Below are 18292 nucleotides of genomic sequence, written 5' to 3' on the forward strand. Positions count from 1 at the left end.
CTTAAGCTGTAGCTATCATTGAAGTGAAAGTTATCTTTGCTCTAACACCAGCATTTCTGTTTACAATTTTTTACAAAAATAAATTCCTTAAGATGATAATCTTTCAACTAAATACCAGATCAGCCTGTGGTCTGTAAATTCTTTTTGTGGTTCCAGATATCACCTGGCTTGACAAGAAAATGACCAAATTCAAGTAATCAGTATTTCTTCAGTGAAATAATAGATATGAAAATGGTAATGAAGAATGGTATTTTATATACATTTCACTATTCTCAAAATAAGGGACATTGCTACTTACATGTCTTAAAAAACCCCCAGATTTCTATACGATGAATAATGTTGATGATAAGCTTGGTGAAGACCCATGAGACTAACATAGGGCCAGCATTACAGGAAACACAGGGCAAGCTAATGTGTTCAAGAGCTGTGCTTTATACATCTATGTATGAGAATTGTCAATCTTGTCCAAGGCTGTGATGCCCATCTGTTTTCAGTCATACCTCAAATTTTGCTTGGTCAAAATTTGTTTACTGTCTTTGAAATAACTTCTGAAAACTGACTTGGGCAGAATGTCTCCCTGAAACATTCAGAAAAAATTGGATGAGCTAAAGTCTCAGTTACAACTGTCTAGTTATACTACCTCTGTGTTTTCAATGAACCAAGATATCTGTGGAAGGAATGCTTTGGTATTCAGGGATATTAGCCTAGGATTTGGCAAACCTCAAGACAAGTCCAGGCTATGCTATCCATTATGTGAAGGTGATCAGGCTTCACAGCTCTCCTGTTGTGGTTTTTTTTTTTTTTTTTTTTTTTTTTTTTTTTTTTTTTTTTTTTCCCTCTTCGATGAAATTTAAATAGCAATTTGCCTGCGAAAGACTGTTTGGGGAAACTGCACAACATGCAGGTACTTCTTGGCTTACAGAAGGCAGGAATCCTCCTCTACAAGGTAAGTGTTTCACACAAAATATTAGAACATCTGGGTAATCCCACCTCTGTAAACGCACCTCTTTCAAGATAAATCGCAGTGTCACAGAAACGGTCTGGTTGGAAACAGCAGGTGATCTGCTCCAGATTCACAGCTTTATCAGGGGCGTACTAGAGTACATGGTCTAGGATTGCACCTGGATGGTTCTTAAGTGTCTCCAGGGAGGGGAGACCCCACAGCCTCTCTGGGCAAAGTGTTCTAGTGCACGGTCACTTGTATAGTTAGGTCCTTTCTCATATTCAGGTGGAACTTCCCTGTGCACACTTTCTGTCCGTTGCCTCTTGTCATTTCGTATGAAATATGAAGGATCTCCTAAAATTCACTGTAAACGTGAGTCGCTGCCTTTACATTCTCATGCATTCACGTAGACTGCTTTTGGAACAAGCATCCCAGCGCTGCTGCAGCACCCGCGTAGGGGAAAAGCACAGGCAGAAAGTTACAACAGGACATGCATTCCCCGTGTTGGGCGTGTGTCTGTCCGCACGCCCACCCACCGGCGGCTCCGGCGGCCCGCACCCGCCCGGCCCGCCCCTCACCCCGCCCGCCCCTCACCCCGCCCGGCCCGCCCCCCACAGCGCCCCTCACCCCGCCCGGCCCTCACACCGCCCCTCACCCTGCCCGGCCCGCCCCTCACAGCGCCCCTCACCCCGCCCGGCCCGCCCCTCACACCGCCCGGCCCTCACACCGCCCCTCACAGCGCTCACTCCTCACCCCTCCCGCCCCTCACAGCGCCCGGCCCTCACACCGCCCCTCACAGCGCCCGGCCCGCCCCTCACACCCCGCCCGGCCCTCACACCGCCCCTCACAGCGCTCACTCCTCACACCGCCCGCCCCTCACACCCCTCCCCGCGGCCGCGCTTCCAATGGGCGGCGGGGACAGGGGTGGAAGGTGCCGGGCCCCGGCGGGCGCGGGTTTATAGCGGAGGGGCTGGCGGCGGGGCCGCAGCAGGAGCAGCAGGTGTAGCGGGCGGCGTTGAAGCGATGGAGGGCGGGCGGCAGGTCGCGAACTTCGGCGCCGGGCCGGCGAAGCTGCCGCGCTCTGTGAGTAGGGGCTGTGCTGGGGCACGGCGGGGATGGGTGTTCTCCGCGGGGTTCCGGCTGCAAAGCGAGGGCTGGGGAAACTCTAGTAAATAGTAATTACAGGAGTTTACCCGCACAGCGCCGAAACCCCCTGTCTTCTCCCCTTCTTCAGCGAACTGCCCCGATAAGCTCGGATTTTTGGAAGCGAGCTCGAGTGCGGTTTTTGGAATACTTTCTAGGTGTGGTGGTTGTGTGGTGTGTTGTGGATTTTTTTTTCTTTTTTTTTTCTTTTTTTTTTTTCTTCCCCTGTTGGATCGTATGCCACCAGCACCTATATCGTTAGGTTTGGGATAGGAAGTGGGACCTAAGCGCGCAAGGATAGCTCTGTGCAGTGTGAGATTTGTCAGTTGATAAATAGCATGGTAATGCCGTGAGACGCCTTTTTGTCAGAGGTTATAGTGACTGTGGTGTACACTCAACCCTCTGGAAAGTTGCATCAGCAGCCGTGGATTATCCAGTTACATATGGAGAGGGGTGGTTTCTGCCGAACTGTACGTACCTGACTTTCAGTTTAAGGGTTATCTACTGTGGGATTTTTTTTTGTTGTTGTTGTTCTTTTCTTAGTTCCCTTCATAGTATTCTTCCTTTTTTAATGTGTTGTTTCCTTGAAAAAAAAAATTCTTTAGATAAACAAATTTGCTGCAAAGCAACTTTCTTGTTTTTATTTTTTTGGGTTTCTTTCTCCTCCTATCTCTTTTCTCGAGGAAATGTCCTTTGTGGATAAGGTTGCAAAGAAATTTGTTTTCTGTCGAGCTCTAGATTCCAAAAGGGGCTCTTACAGGCAATGCCTCAGTGCCCAGCTCTCCGACAGAAACGGCAAAAAACTGGATTTAAGGTTTGAGGAGTGCGGGTGGGCACAGCTGAGCTCGCTATTATTAATCTCTTTACCCTCTCGAAAATGCAATGCTCTTGTGTGGACTGCCGTATCACCTCGATGGTGTGTTTCTCTTGATTGTGGGCTGATGCTGCCCATTAAGCACTCAAACTTGTTGAAACAAGAAGATGGAGCAATTCATAGATTATAGTGGGTGTCGTAGATGTCTATCGTGCAGATTCTCAGATGAAGAATGTTACTAACAGAATTGGATTTTGTCAAGCAGTTTAACAAGCAGTACTCAAATAGTCTGTGTGTTCCCCCTTACTTTTTTTGCTTCCTTCTCTGGCGGAGATAAGTTTGCGTGTAAAACGTGGTGGTTAAAACTTCACAATCTTTTAGTTGACCTTTTGGTAGCCAGCTGTTACAGTTGACAGGCCATGCAGATACCCTGTTAGCAAGGTAGATTTCTTATTCCTTAAATTGCCCGGAGTGTGAAGTTTCTTGTCAGATCCTAGGGTGCATGCATACAGCATTTTCTGTTGGGGCTCCCTCTTCTCCTGCTTCCTTTAGGAGCAGCCAAGATTGTTCTGGCTCTCAGACAAGAATTCACCAAAATCAGAGGCTGCAGATCCAGTGGTTAGAATCTCATGCTACTTTGTTGATACTCAAGAGCTAGGGGAGAAAGCACTGAAAAAAAAAATACAAAAAAAAAAAAAAAAAAAAAAAAAAAAAAAAAAAAAAAAAAAAAAAAAAACGCAGAAAAAAGGAAGAAAAGCAAAAAAAAAAAAAAAAGGATGGCTAGAGCAGTGCTTGGCTAGGACTTTTAGGGACCTGATTTTTTCAGTTGTTTCAAAATTTTGCCTATTTTCTTTCTTAACTCTCAATAAGATAAGGGCTCATCTTCAAAAAGTGTGGAACTTGATTTTGTGAAACCAATCATTGTCACGTTGGCTCAGTTTATGGTATCCAATTCCCCAAGTTGATCCTTCTTATGTTTCCTTCAATACTTTGGTTGCCCTGTTGGCACAAGTCAAGTGAAGGGACGCAGGATGGAGTGGTGGGAGAGGATATTGAGGATGCTTGCTTAGAAGGAGTACGTATACAAACATTAAGTGTTCTGTAAAGGTTAAGAGTTCCTTCAATGCCTAGAAATTGTTCAGAAATCTGGAAATGTAGCATTTGAAATAATAACTTAAAACATGGCCTCCATAACAAGCATGTGATTTAAGTTTGCTATCTTATTTATGAAAAGCCTAAAGCTTCTAAGTACAAGAAAATTGTTTTGGTGACTATATTTCTGTTAATATCGCTTGGCAAGTGTCAGGTTATTGCAATATGGGGCAGCCGGAATAAGCATGATGCATCAGAGACTCCAGATAATGGAAAAATCCCTTCATTTATTTCTGGACTTTTTTTTTTTTCCTTTTGATAGGTATTATTAGAAGCACAAAAAGAATTGGTGGACTACAAAGGACTTGGTATAAGTGTTCTTGGTAAGACTTTTAAAAATCTACATTTTTCATTATTTTGATATTTAACTGAATTGTTTAATAAGACTTTCTGATCTTGGTGTTTTGGCTCTATTTCTTACACCTGTGTGTCTGTATAGATGTGTATAAGGAAGTGCTTATCACAGGCAGTGCTCTCCTGTGATAAGGAGGAAGTGTCTTCTGTGCCATATGGGTAGCTGCCTTTTCAGACCCAGTTGCACAAAAGATTTATGCATCAAGACGGTGAACATTTTATTAGTCTATGAGTCTGATTAGTTGCTAAAAGTAGAATGTGCAGTTGTCTCTGCACAATTCAGAGTAATGTTTACATTGTACATCTACACATGGAAGACAGCCTATGGATTTAAAAGGAATTACTGTGTAATTGTCCTTAATGTTTAATTAGCTTTATTGTGTGAAGAAGCCTTGCTAAAGGTAAGAGAACTAACAGACTCCTGCACTTATATACTTTTTACAGTATTTGCAGCAGAGAAGGTTCTTAGCATAAGGAAAAATGAAACCTTTCTAGGGACTATTTTTTGTACCTGTAAATGTTGTTCCTAGTGATAGTAATGTCATATAGGTGGCAAATATCAATGAGCAGGATTTCCCTGTGTCTGGACAAGACTGCAGGTATAAGTCTTCTGTGGGTATTTAGGAGTAGTTAAGTACTTAAAGAGGAGTAGGAGCTGGGAAGGACAACCTTCAAGCATTTTGGGTCTGTAGTGTAAAAGATTTAAAGCTTAACTCAGTTTTAAAATTGAATTCATGTATTATCATCTTGTTTCATGCTATGTCTTTTCTCTCTTCCACCAAAGAAATGAGCCATCGGTCCTCAGATTTCACAAAAATTTTAAATACAACTGAAAATCTTATGCGTGAATTGCTGTAAGTTAATTACTTTCTGCTTATTTTTATGTTCTGCGTGTGCCAATTGCATCAGTAATGTCTAATGTGTAATGTGTCTGGGTACTTTCTTAAAAGCACCTCATCAGTGGTGTTTATTATGCATGGGTACTGTGTATCATAAAGTAATAATCATGGGGACAACACTGATCTTCTGTTTGATGCTTATATTTTTGAATGTGACAAAGGGTTCTTATTAGATTCAGAAGTTTTTTATCTGTCTAGCAGAGTTTGTTTTGAAATTTTGATTTTTATCACCTTCATAGAATTCATGAAGGACATGAACTAAAAGAAATAAGTGCAAACAATAAAAATCAGTTCTCTAGTGGTATAAATGTGATCTGCATGTTGTTCATAAGTCCTATTTTAGTAACAAAAGCTCTGTGAATCAGTGTTTTCCTATTTGTAGAATGATGCATTTAAAAAATTTTGAAATAAATATATGATGGATTAGAATTACTGTTCTCATAGTAGTTAATAATATTGGTCATCTAACACGAACACTTGACCCTCAGTCACAGCCAGAGTCATTGACAGAGGTATTTTAATTAATAATTTGAATATGTAATTTTTGTGATTGTATGAGCAGCTTTTTATTCACTTGCTCTGCATGTATACTTTACTGTACTGTTGCGCTTTCAAATTGAAGGGTCTCAAAGCTGACTGCTACTGTAAGCACTTGAGTATTCTTAGCCTGACGGAAAAGTCATGAAGCTAGCAACAGATAAAATTAAAAGTCAGCATTAATTGTGAGGGAATATCTCTCAAGTTTGTGTGTATGGCTACTCAGGAGTGAGTTTGTTTAATGCAGTGCCAGGGTTGGGGAGGGAAAGATTTTTCCAGCAAATTTTTATCGCTAAAATTCATAGCATTTACTCTTAAATATTTAAGTTGTTTCTCAAGACCAGTGCTGAGGTAAGTTAGTGGGACTGGATCTAAGCTCTAGGCAAAGACTCTTCTAAAGTGGCAGTGTTCTTCCTCAGTCATGGTTAAATGCATAATATCAAGTTGTATGCATCCTGTGTCAGCTGGGAATAACATAAATGGTTATTTCTTTTATGCAGAAATATACCAGACAACTACAAAGTTATTTTCCTTCAAGGAGGTGGATCTGCTCAGTTCAGTGCAGTCCCACTTAACCTTATTGGTTTAAAGGAGGGAAGACAGGCAGATTATGTGGTTACTGGAGGCTGGTCAGCAAAAGCAGCTAAAGAAGCAGAGAAATATGCCAAAGTCAATATTGTTCATCCCAAACTAGGAGCCTATACAAGTAAGTTGATGACTGCATCTATCAATGTGAACGCTTAAGTTTTGACTTACTCTAAAAATGGATCCAATGTAGCCAATGTTCATCTAGTTGAATGTTAACTAGGGTTGACTGCCCAGCACTCAAAAGAATGTCTGCCACATCTCTCCTTGTTCACCACTGGGAGATTTGTTAAATGGCTTAACAATTTCCTCCAGAAAAAAAAAAAAAGGTGAAATGAGGCTGAGCAGATGCCAGAAAATAAGTGGCATCATATTAATATTTAACTGAGATCTGAAGCTAGTCACAGGGATATTGTGAGGTATTTTAATTTCATGTACACTCAGTAGTGAGATTGCTCTAAAATTCAGAAGTAGGGCTGGGATTTTAACCTTGTTGACCCAGGATATGGGGGACCTGAATTCTGTTGCCTGCTTTTAAGGATTCCTAAATTATTATCTTTCCTACCAATGTGTCACTGAATATACATAAATAATTCTTGGAGCAGGAATACATGAGATCTAGTTTCTATTCCTGCTAGTTTTGCTCACTTTTCTTCCCTCTGATCCAAATTACAACACTTGAACTAAAAAGAGTGGCAACAAGAAATACAAAGACTATCCTCGTATAAATTAGTGTATTAACTGGTGATTAGGGCACTAACTTGGAAAATAAGTTCATATGTACTGTGAGGCACAGGAAGGAATTGAACCTACAACTTTCTGGTCTAGGGGAGCATAATTCACTATTTCGTAGCTGTACATAAGAGAAGAGGCAGTAAATAATGATGGAGGCAATAGCGCCATCTCCCACCCCTCCCTCCACCTCCCATCAGGTCCTGGAGAAAAAAAGAAAGGGAGAGCAACTGTTTGTTCTATGCCAGACCTGTTCTGTGCTGTCAGGACATGCCTGTATATTGCCTGTTGACGGAGGAAATCTTAGTTTTGTAAATCAGTTGCAGACCTTAAAATGGGAGAAAGGTAGGTAACCTTGTGTTTGTTCAGCTTGGGCAAGACTTAAATGCATCTAGGATTGCACAGAAAGAGCTTTAGAGAACTTTGCTAGTGAGATTTTGCATGTTTCAGTGGTTCCAAAGGCACAGGGAAGATTCTTGGGGTCAGTGTCCGAATTCCTCTGAAATAATGTTTTGAACCCCTAGGGCAGTAGTTTGTAGTCTGGAATTGCAAACTGGATGAATATAATTTGAAGAATAAGCAGTGAAAATCAAAAGGTTTTGCATCCTTAATGATGGCTCACCAGAGAGCTTTGGGAATGCACTGGTGTACTGGCTTTGCAGATACATTATCTTCCTGTAACAACATGATTAATAGTGTATATGGCAAAATTGTTCTTGGTTCGCACTTAAGTTTCACTTTCAGGTAAAACAGCAGGCCAAGAAAATTACTTGTCTCCAGTGACCTCTGGGTTTCTTTTTTGCCTGTTAGGCATTCCTGACCCAAGCACTTGGACTCTGAATCCAAATGCATCTTATGTATATTATTGTGCTAATGAAACTGTTCATGGTGTGGAGTTTGACTTCGTACCTGATGTCAAAGGAGCAGTCTTGGTTTGTGATATGTCTTCAAACTTCCTGTCCAAACCTGTGGATGTTTCCAAGGTAAGCAATTTGATACAGTGACCACACAAAGCATTTTCAAAATTTAATGCATATAGTGAAACGTGTTAAAATGTGTGGATGGCTAGAGATGCTGAGCAGTGAAATTAAGGAAGTCCTGTTTTGTTAATTGAGTATCTGATGATGGATAGGAGCATTGAAATCTCAGGTTTGAGGTTTCAATGTCTTTTTCCTTTTTTTTCGTAAAATCATACTTAACTATGTTGAAATTGTTTATGGTAATAGCTGCCCAAGATTATTTAGCTACTGATATTCACTGATGAAGAAAATACCTGCTATAAAAAATAACAATTAAAATAAATATCTTCTAAGTTGTATTTATTCTATAGATAGTGTACGGCTACAGCAGGGTATTGTGAATCAGTTTTTTAAATCCTGCCTCTTACATGAAAATCTGTAACCTCTTTTAAGCTCCTAAAGCTTCCTCTGCCTCACTATTATGGTGACTGTTTCATAGATAGTACAGAAGCAGAACATAGGCAGCTACTATATTTGTAAAGTATGCTATGAGTAGAGGTGTTACTGACTAGAGAAACAGTATGTTTGACCTTTCTTACCTGTGTGTAGCAAAAAGGAGTAGTTGTTAATGTATTCAGCTTGGCCTTTCCTAATATGCCTCTTTGAACAGGTGGATTTTATGATGATTTTTCTGAAATAGGAGATGGGTTGAAAATACTGTGAACTGCGTAGGAATTTGTTTTTAGTAAATTTGCTTGGACTAGTGTGAAATTGCAACAGGCTGCACTGAGCATTATTTGCAGCTATTAAATAAACATTTAGCAAACTGTAGTGAAATTTGTTGTAATTGTCTTCCTCAGCCGAGTAGCCGTAAGTGCACTTGCGGCTAATCAGAACTTCTACTATCTCTTCTTTTAACCTACAACTTGCTAATTTTCAACAAATTCTCTGTCCTGTTTAGCTGACTAGTATGCCTGGGGTATTACTTAGTAATAAGATCTGCAAGTGAATGCATGTACCAAGTTCTTTTTTTTCTTCCTTTGAAAGTTTGGTGTGATTTTTGCTGGTGCTCAGAAGAATGTTGGCTGTGCTGGAGTTACTGTTGTAATTGTACGTGAGGACTTGCTGGGATTTGCACTGAAGGAATGCCCTGTTGTGCTGGATTACAAAACACAGGCAGCCAATAGCTCCTTGTATAACACTCCACCGTGCTACAGGTAACTCACCCTGCTGTGTGATCTCTTACTCAGAAAGCTGCTGCACTGCCATCTGCCACTCTTATCTAGAAAAGCTTCCAAAGTTGTGTATTTGCCCTCACGCCACTGATATGTTGGAGTGTTGCACATGATTCCTGTGAAAACATGGGAAGTGTTCAGTCCTGTGACTAGTAGGCTTTGCATTGCCTAGTGTGACTCAGCCATAGAGGATGCAGTCTTCTTCAAAGTAAATATTATATGCCATAGCTCCATTGTAGAAGTTTCAGGATGCAGTTCTGGTTTACATGAGCACAGCTCTAGTCAATTCAGTGGTGCTTCACTCATTGCAAGGAGGTAATTTGGCCCTTTGCCTTGCTTCTTGATCACAAAATACAGTTTGATTTAATTTCTTCCTGATGTTGTTCTCAGCATTTGAACCTCCAGGTGCCCACTGACTTTCTTTACTGGAAAATGGTAAATATTATTGTGATTAAAGTTTTAAATAATATAAGATATTATATATATCCTTTTAATCTTTAAAAATATTTCTTGTTCTTTCTACATCTTTCACTACTGTTGGTTTTGAAATGAAACTGTAGAAGAATTTTTTAAAAGCCATTTTAGTAGTTTATTCTCTTCTAGAGTTTTGCATTATTCTTTGACTGCCGTCTCAGTGTTTGCTTTGGGATCCAAAGATAAAATTGATCTTGCTTTGTAATCATTGCTAGCAGTCAAAATCACAAAATTGCCATGTATCCGATGATTTCATTACGCAAGAAGCATATCAGACTACAGCTTACTTTTAAAAAATTACTTTCTTGTAGCTTCTGATAACTAGTGAAGTGGTGCTTTGCTACTAGAATTTTTAGATGTTGAGTTAGTAAATTCTACCCATTCTTAACCTGAAGAATTTTTATACCAGTGTCTTCTGAAATGATTATTAAAAAAAAAACTTCAATCTAGGTATCTTTTTATCCCAGAAGCTTTTAAAATTACCTTGAAAATAAAGATTTCCTTTTCATTCAGATAATTTGATAATGCAGTTTTTTACTGATGTGTAGTCTCAGCTCTTACAGCTTGTTTGTATGTTCCAGAATTGCAAAGTTAAGTTGCTTAATGATCTTCTACACATATTGAATTTACAGGCATAAAGTTCAGTGATTTCTGTATGTAAACCTTATAACTTAATTCCATCAGTACAATTAGTTCACTTCAAATTTTACTGAATTTAAGTATATCTGAATCTGCTGATTGTCACTACAGAGTGTACTATTGCAATGACACAGGAGCAGCTATCTTTATCAACAGAACAGTAAATCTTGTGAACATTTGTTTATGTCAGATTTTACCGTGCAGAACTAGTTCCCCCAAGTTGTGTTCATACTGTACCGTATGTAGTGCTTTAATTATGTATTCTTACTGGCAGCCTGTCTGCCTGTCTGTTGGCTGGGTACAGCCAGTAAGAATTAGCTATACAATGTTTCCGGATTTTGGTCTGCTCAATGAAGCTTTGTAACATAGGCAGTATGTCTTTCTTTTCCAGTGCTTGTTGAAACCTCTATTTCGTGATCAATTATTTGCCTGACTGCCAAGTCACACATACCGTTTTTGGACGCTGTGTATACTTGAATATGCCAAGTTTTAAATCCAGCCATTCATGTTTTCCAAGTAGAAAGCTATTTCCATTTGAAAAACTGAAGTTCTACTTAATCTCAGTACTTGGACACAGTGTTGTTCCTCTGATTTGAAAAGCAAAACAAATCAAATTCTGCAGCCTCATTTTAGCCATTGCAAAAAAACTTCTGAAAAGAAAGTGCTGTGTTAGCTGTTACTCAGTATCTGACAGTAGCCTTTAACAGAGTAGTGGGTGGTTAAGGGAAATGCAAATAAAGTTGAAGTAATAGTCTTTCTCCTTTCTCATCACTGTCTTGTTGGATTTCACTTCATGCTATAGACTCACATTGAAGTACACTCCAGAATCCAGAATGTAACAGACTGAAATGCTGGCAGGATGCACATCTATTTGGCTTAGCCCTAACTGCCTGTTTCAGTTTAAGGAACTGGCAGAGCTTCTTAGTTCTCTTTTTCTCTGCTCTTTTCTTTGCACTCGTTAATGGTTTGCTGGCAAACAGGCGGGAAATATTAACTGATTTTGCAAAAGCTACTTCAGCAAGATGCTAAATTAAATTAAGGTAATGCTAATGGCTTTAACCTCCTGGCACTACATAGTTGACTCTTTGACCCTAACTATTTAGCTAAAATTAACAATGAATTTGCTATAAAAATCACATTTGCAAGGTGAAATGCATTTTGCACTTAAAATTGTTCCAGAAACGTTATTTTGATTGACATAAAAGAAGGATAAAAGGTTTAAGCTGTCTGGGTTTTTGGGAACGACTCTAAGGCTAACTTCTAAGTTAGCTTGTCCAAAAAGTTTTGCTGAAGGAAGTGAGTGCAACAGGTGAATGTAGCCCAGTACATTTGCCAAGGGCATAGTCTATACTTCACTTATATCCTTTACAGTAGAGTAGTTGATAGTGTGCTGTCATAAATGTGGCAAGATTGTGCTGTCAGAGCTGTAAGGTACTTCCTAAAAATGGCAGTCTGTAACTTTGGTTATTCTGAAGCCTTTCTGAAGTGTTTAAGGATTTGGTACTGGCATCCATTTAGAAATAAAAAGCAGTAAAATTTAAAACAGCCTTCTGCTAGATATGTGTTAGGGAAACTTGTAGGGTAATGTTCTCTGAGCACTCCCTTGGAATCAATAATGAAGGGATTCATAAGAATGAACTTGTTGGATATAGGCCACAAAAACTTGTGAGCAGATTTTTATGTAAATTGTTGTAGTCATGGGAAATGTCTGAACTTGAACAAGCTGAGTTTTATAGCAAAAGCACAAAGGCAAAAGGCCTCAAGGATTTTTTTTGTTGCACTTAGTAACTAGCATTGAAATTCTTGGTCTCAAGCCATGTGATGCCAGTAGGCTTTCAGATCTCTACTAAGAACTTGACTGGTAACGAATAATTAAGTGTGATACATTGTAATTTGTTTTGCCAAACTTCACTGTTCATGTGGGCAAAAAGGTCTTTGTAGATGGAAATGGGATTAGAGTTCTTACTTTTAACATTTGTGAAAATATTGTTAAATTTCTGGGAGATTAATGCACATATATTTGAGATTTACTCCTGTATTTTTGCTAGAGCAGCTGCACAGGGCAAATGCTATTAACTTTTTTCTAAATCTGGCTCCTTCTAGGCAGTAATGTAGTCCTTGTAGGCAGGACCTGACAGGGAGTTGTGTAGGCAGTGAATTGGCAGTGCATGCAGCATGTCTGGGGATGTCTTTGGCAGCCCTGCAGGAAGCCTGCAGGACATTTCCTTCTATGGTACAACGGATAAAGCTGGGTCCAACAGATGTGTGTGGCATTTGAATTTCAGGATATTTCATCTGTGTCCAGAAAACAGTGTCTGTTTAGAGTTGTCATAACTTGTAAAATAGTCTAGATTTTGGTTTGTTAATCTTAAGAGCCCTTAAACATGGCATTTTGTTGCTGAAACGTTTTGCAAATGTTTTTTCTAAAAAAAAATTAAATAAGACTTATGTTTTTCCTGTTTGAATAATTTCACTGAAAAATGTTTTTTCCTTTCGCAGTATTTATATCATGGGATTGGTACTGGAATGGATAAAGAATAATGGTGGAGCTGCAGCTATGGATAAACTTAGTTTAATCAAGTCACAGATGATTTATGATATTATAGACAAATCTAATGGATTTTATGTGTAAGTTGCTAAGCTTTTCCCCTTTTCTTCAATATTTGCTACATTACCACACCATTCAGAACTTTTGAGAGTTTCATTGTAGTTTTGAAGTCACCTTTTTTGAGGACTCCTAGAGATACCATTTGTGCAAACCATTCCCTTGGTAACTGCCCAAGGATAAGTCACATTCCAATTGGAAGTTATTTCAACTTACCTTGTATAGGTCAGTAGTGAACCCTACAAAAACATATTCTAAACTTAATAAAACAGGAGTGTGGGAGAAGAGTATGCAAAAAACAGATATGCAGATTCTGGCTTGTATGCTTACTGAATCTCTTGGGGGAGAAAAACAGAGAAAACAGAGAAAATTGCATGTAAGAAATTGTAGAGACCCCTTTCCATTGTATTTTCTCTACCACCTTCCAGGAGTCAAAGACTCTTCTTTTTCTCTGTCAAGCAGAGCATTTTTATTAGCTAATTATGCTAAGTTCTGAAGCACTTCCTGAAATAAAATAGAAAGATCAGACCCCAAAATGGAATACATTTTCTTTACGTACTTTATGCATAGTTTATTTTCTTCAGTTTTTTTTGCTGGCCTTCCAAAGCAGATTTAACCCTCTTGAGTTGCAAGGTATTTTTGAGCTCACAGGACCTATGCATAGTTAAAAGCTGATACTGTAATAATTTCAACATTTGCCAAGCTTAGACTACTAATTGACCATGAAACTGCAAAATATTTTCCTTCACCGTCATTGTAAAAGCACTAGTGTGGGGTCCTAATTTACTTTCAAGTCAAAGTTAGAAAAGAGCAAATTAAATTTGGATTTTAAATTAAAGTTGTCTACAATCATAATTGGCAGGGATAAAGTTTCATCATAACATTTAATACATTCTTCTTATCCATTTAGAAAACGAGAATAGCTTGGCCTTTAGTATCACCACAATCAGGATGGTGATCCTACTCCAGGGAAGTCCTCAGGGTTTTTCGTAAATGTCAGAAAGCAAATGAAGCTTTGAAAAAAACATTTTGTGACAAACAGAAATCTGTATCTGGAAAGTTGGTCTGTAAGGCAGTGAGTGGGAAATGCAATGCATGTTGGATGGTAAATAATCAGTTGGGAAAGCAGAACAAGCTTCACTAACTGAGTTGTATGCAGCTTCCTAAGCAATACAGTTAAGTCTGTGAATTTTGAAATTGTATTTATAACTAAAAGGAAGACTTAATTTGAAGCTGCCTTCCCAGCTGTAACATGGCACTTAATCTGTGGCATGCTTCCCTGAGTAAGCCATGTGACAAGCCATTTAGCAAATGGGAGCTTTCTTCCATGAAGTGCTCTGTGCTGTTTGTAGTTTGTTTTTCAACGTCTGTGCACTGAGTTACATCAGATGGCCCAGTAGAAACTGGATATTCTAAAAACTAAAGCATGGCTGCAGTAATTCAGATATGGGAGTGCTTAGAAGCATAGGCCTTTCTGAATATTATATTCCTGGTTGAACATGAAGTAGAAGATTTTCACAGGCAGTTGTTATGATGCATCTTCTTTCCTTTTCATCATGGAGACATCTGGACAAAGGAACAAGAGAGGAACTAAAAAGAATGATACTCATTCTTTTCCAAAGACTTATTTATATTGAATGCCTGCAAGAATCTACATCACAGCCTTAGAAAAAGTAAATCTGGAGGTTTCATATCTCTTTTATAAGTAGAAATATGAAAAAAAAGGTATTTAAATCTTCTCTTCCTCCCCCATCATTTCTGAACTTCACAAAATAGTTGAAGAGGAATTACACATATCTTGAGTTTTCCACTTCAGATTAAATGGGATTTTAAGATATTAAGGAGCTTTGATGCATCTCATGTAATGTTGTGGCCATGTATGCAGTGCAAGATTCGTTCTAGAGATACTTCTTCTCTACTTCATGATTCCCAGTAATGCTTTTTTAGAAGATTGGCTGAAATCACTAGCAGAAGTTTCTAATGTCTATGCAAATTTACTTACGTTGTGTTCTTATGCTTCCTTTAGTTCTGTTTAGCTTAGTGTAATTCTGGTAGCACTTGTGACTAGTTGAGAAGTGTCAGTCTTTGAAGAGAAGAAACTGCTTTAGACTCAGTCAAATTTCCCTGTAACTACCTCACTTATCCCAAGTAATTGTTTTCTTTATTTATTTTTCTTTTTTTTCTCCTTTAATTTGGTCTGTATACAAGCCTCATGTCTGTTTCTATGGCACAATTTTGAGTATGTCAGGAGAGGTTAATAAGCCTTCCATTTTACCACTTCCATTATTATACTTGATTAAAAAAGGAAGGTTGCTTTCTTTCACAGAAAGTAATGAAAATTTCAATTCTGAAGGATTGACTTTGGTTCTAAACATGTGTGATTATTTGCTTTTTCAAACTGCATATAGCTGAAATACAAATTTAGCACAAAGTGGGTTAAGCATTACATTCTGCAACCTTTTCTAGATGTCCAGTGGAGAGGAAGAACCGAAGCAGGATGAATGTACCTTTCCGCATTGGCAGCGTCAAAGGCGATGAAGCCCTGGAAAAGAAATTTCTTGAGAAAGCTGTGGAACTTAACATGATATCTCTGAAAGGACATCGGTGAGTATTAGTCAAGTGAATCTCTGTCCTGTGTGGAATAAACTATTATTGCAGTGATACAACATGAGGCATTGTGCATTGACTTACCAGCCTTTCTCACACATAAGCCGTTCCTCATACTGGTTTAGCAACACTTGAAAAGAGCAGTCTAGAGATTGTAATTAGAGATTGTTGGTGGCTCAGCTACTGCTTAGGTGAAGTGGTGGGCTTCAGAGAGCTTTATCCCTAATTCTGCTCTCTTCTGCAAATCTGTCTCTGAGCAGATGCCAAGGAAGATATCTTTTGAGGTCAGATTGTATCAGTGTATAAAGCCTTTCAAGTGGCTTGTCTACCTGGTTGCAAGAGTTCTTTCCTATGTTCATACTGTTAGTGGGATTAGTTCTTTTATGTCATTGGGCTACAGTTTTGGAGCTGTAAATAACTATTAAATACTAAGCTTCTCTAGATTGCAAGCCTGCCTTGAATTAAATATTGCTTCTCATGCACATAAATGTGAATTTTATCATTTTAGAGTAGGAATATATTTAAATGTCTGTGACTGCTACTAATGTCTTTTTTAGAATATACAAAACTTTTCTGGTTTTTTTTTTCTCCTCTCCTGTTTTCAATTTAGATCTGTGGGAGGAATCCGTGCCTCTTTATATAATGCAGTGACTGTAGAAGATGTTCAGAAGCTTGCAGCATTCATGAAAAGCTTCATGCAAATGCATCAGTCATAAATGGGTTACACCCACACTGCACATCTAAGAAGTAAAAGTTAAAGGGTTTTAACATTACTGTGGTATTGCATGGCTGTAGTATACAAGTTCTATTTTCTTTTAGTTCCTGTAGCAATTTTAATTAACTGGATGGGACAGAGGCCCAGTCTTGCAATGATACGGCAACTTTGGTTTTGCTGAAGGTGAGGATCCCCAGACTGATCACGATTGATTCCAAAATTTGAAAATGTGTGGTTAAAACATGAATAACATTGTAAGATGCTATGGATCTGAGTCTGTTTCTCACTTCCAGTTACAAGTGACTTCAGCAATACCTTCTTTTTAGTAAAATTCAGGAAGCAAAATTTGTCACAAGCTCTCTGTAATGCTTTACAAATACTTTACAAATACTCTGTGACTGCATAATGAAGGTAAACTAACGTGTCTCTAGGGACATCTGGTTGGTTTTTGGGGTATATTCCAACAGTGTACCACCAGTAGTATTTAGGAGTTAACACCAGTGTTCCTAACTTGAGGATCTGGCCTTCAGACTACTGCTCCAATGCTAGAAGTACTATCATAACCATTCCAAGTAATTGTAGTTAAAGTCTGCTGGACTGGGCTTTTCTTCCTATTAACATTTATTAGTTTAAAGTAAGATTCATGAGTCTGATTCCATCAATTTCTAAGATGTTTTTTATTTCTCTGTGCATTTTGTGTATTAAACTCCTAGGTTATTAATGTTACATTCTTATTTTGGAGCATGCCTATTTGCTGCTGCAAAAAATTTGCTTTCCATTTGTTAACCTTGTGCCAAACTGGATTGCTATAGTCCACTCAATGGGCTGTGACTTTCTCTGCACTGATTTTGAGGCCAAAGTGCAGCAGACTTCTTTGTCTGGTGTTGAAGTGTTTTCCCTCTCTACTTGCTCCAGTATTTGTTCTACCTTTTCATTCTTTCATTTCTGTAGCCTTTTATCTGTGGAACTTTGTCCAACTGGAGTAAATAATAGTCTTCTTTGCCTTTTCCTGACACTATAGTGTACTTTTGGTCCCACTTTCTCACTTGGTCCTTCTGGCTTACTGCAGACATTGATACTCTGGGCTAGAGAGGTCACTGTGGTTACACAAAGATCTTCAGAAGATCTCCTGTTACAGAACCCTTGAGTTACTTTTTTTGAGTTACTACTTTTGAGTGACTTTGATGCCAATGCTCATATATTTTCCTTAATCTCCTATTTTAACTTGTGTAGAAGCTATCTGCTACTGTCAAAGTGTTTAGCATTACTACAGCTGGTTTTAGACTAAACTCTTTGGCACACAATGGGGATTTACTTTTTTTTTTTTTTTAATTTTTGTGTAATGTCAGTTCAGTGTTAACAATTAATTAATGATAATGACGTACTATCCCTTTGTTGATGGAACCTCAGAGCAAGTCAGTGGAATGTTCTAGGGTTGACTTACATTCCTATCTGAAAATTCATCATTACTGTTTGGAGATTTTTGTCAACTTAGTGTAACTCCAAGTATGTAAATTATGTGAAAAAAATAAAATTTGATCATATAATGATGTGAACAATCATTGTGTTTGAAACTTTGATTTTGTCACTTTCAGGATGAAAATGAAGACTAATGTGTGTTAGAATTTTAGATTCTGGTATACTTCTTTTCCACAAAAAGCAAGCTTCTCTTATGTATGTTTTATTTCTTTCCAAGAAGAGTCTTTCCCATAGGAGCCATGGAAACAAAAGTATTATTATGAATGCTTAAAGAAGTCTTTTTACCCTGTCATTTATGAGTATCTAATTTGGATTCCATATTAAGCTTTTTAACTTCATAAATTTCTTTTTATGAGTTTTTTGTACTTCCTTTCAACTGTAGCTTTGTCTTATCTCCTTCCAAGAAATAGCCAACCTTTC

The 18292-nt window shown here is 38.5% G+C and overlaps 1 protein-coding gene across 1 annotated transcript; it reads left to right on the forward strand.

Moving 5' to 3' along the window:
• The first annotated feature begins 1898 nt into the window (after nucleotides 1–1898).
• Nucleotides 1899–17943, forward strand: PSAT1 (phosphoserine aminotransferase 1). Its single transcript, XM_083883574.1, has 9 exons — nucleotides 1899–2026; nucleotides 4315–4375; nucleotides 5191–5260; nucleotides 6343–6548; nucleotides 7970–8142; nucleotides 9166–9335; nucleotides 12966–13094; nucleotides 15538–15675; nucleotides 16289–17943. The coding sequence occupies exons 1-9, from the start codon at nucleotides 1967–1969 to the stop codon at nucleotides 16392–16394; spliced, it is 1113 nt and encodes a 370-aa protein (XP_083739700.1). The 5' UTR covers nucleotides 1899–1966; the 3' UTR covers nucleotides 16395–17943.
• The last annotated feature ends 349 nt before the right edge of the window (nucleotides 17944–18292 follow it).

Source organism: Zosterops lateralis, assembly GCF_965231275.1.
Source record: "Zosterops lateralis genome assembly, chromosome: Z".
Classification (NCBI taxonomy): domain Eukaryota; kingdom Metazoa; phylum Chordata; class Aves; order Passeriformes; family Zosteropidae; genus Zosterops; species Zosterops lateralis.

Bases quoted from the DNA above. Each gene is read 5' to 3' on its own strand.
- PSAT1 (XM_083883574.1), top strand. From the start codon at position 1,967: ATGGAGGGCGGGCGGCAGGTCGCGAACTTCGGCGCCGGGCCGGCGAAG. The intron at 6,549-7,969 runs GTAAGTTGATGA...TTTGCCTGTTAG, and splicing joins CAAACTAGGAGCCTATACAA to GCATTCCTGACCCAAGCACT. The intron at 8,143-9,165 runs GTAAGCAATTTG...TTCCTTTGAAAG, and splicing joins AACCTGTGGATGTTTCCAAG to TTTGGTGTGATTTTTGCTGG.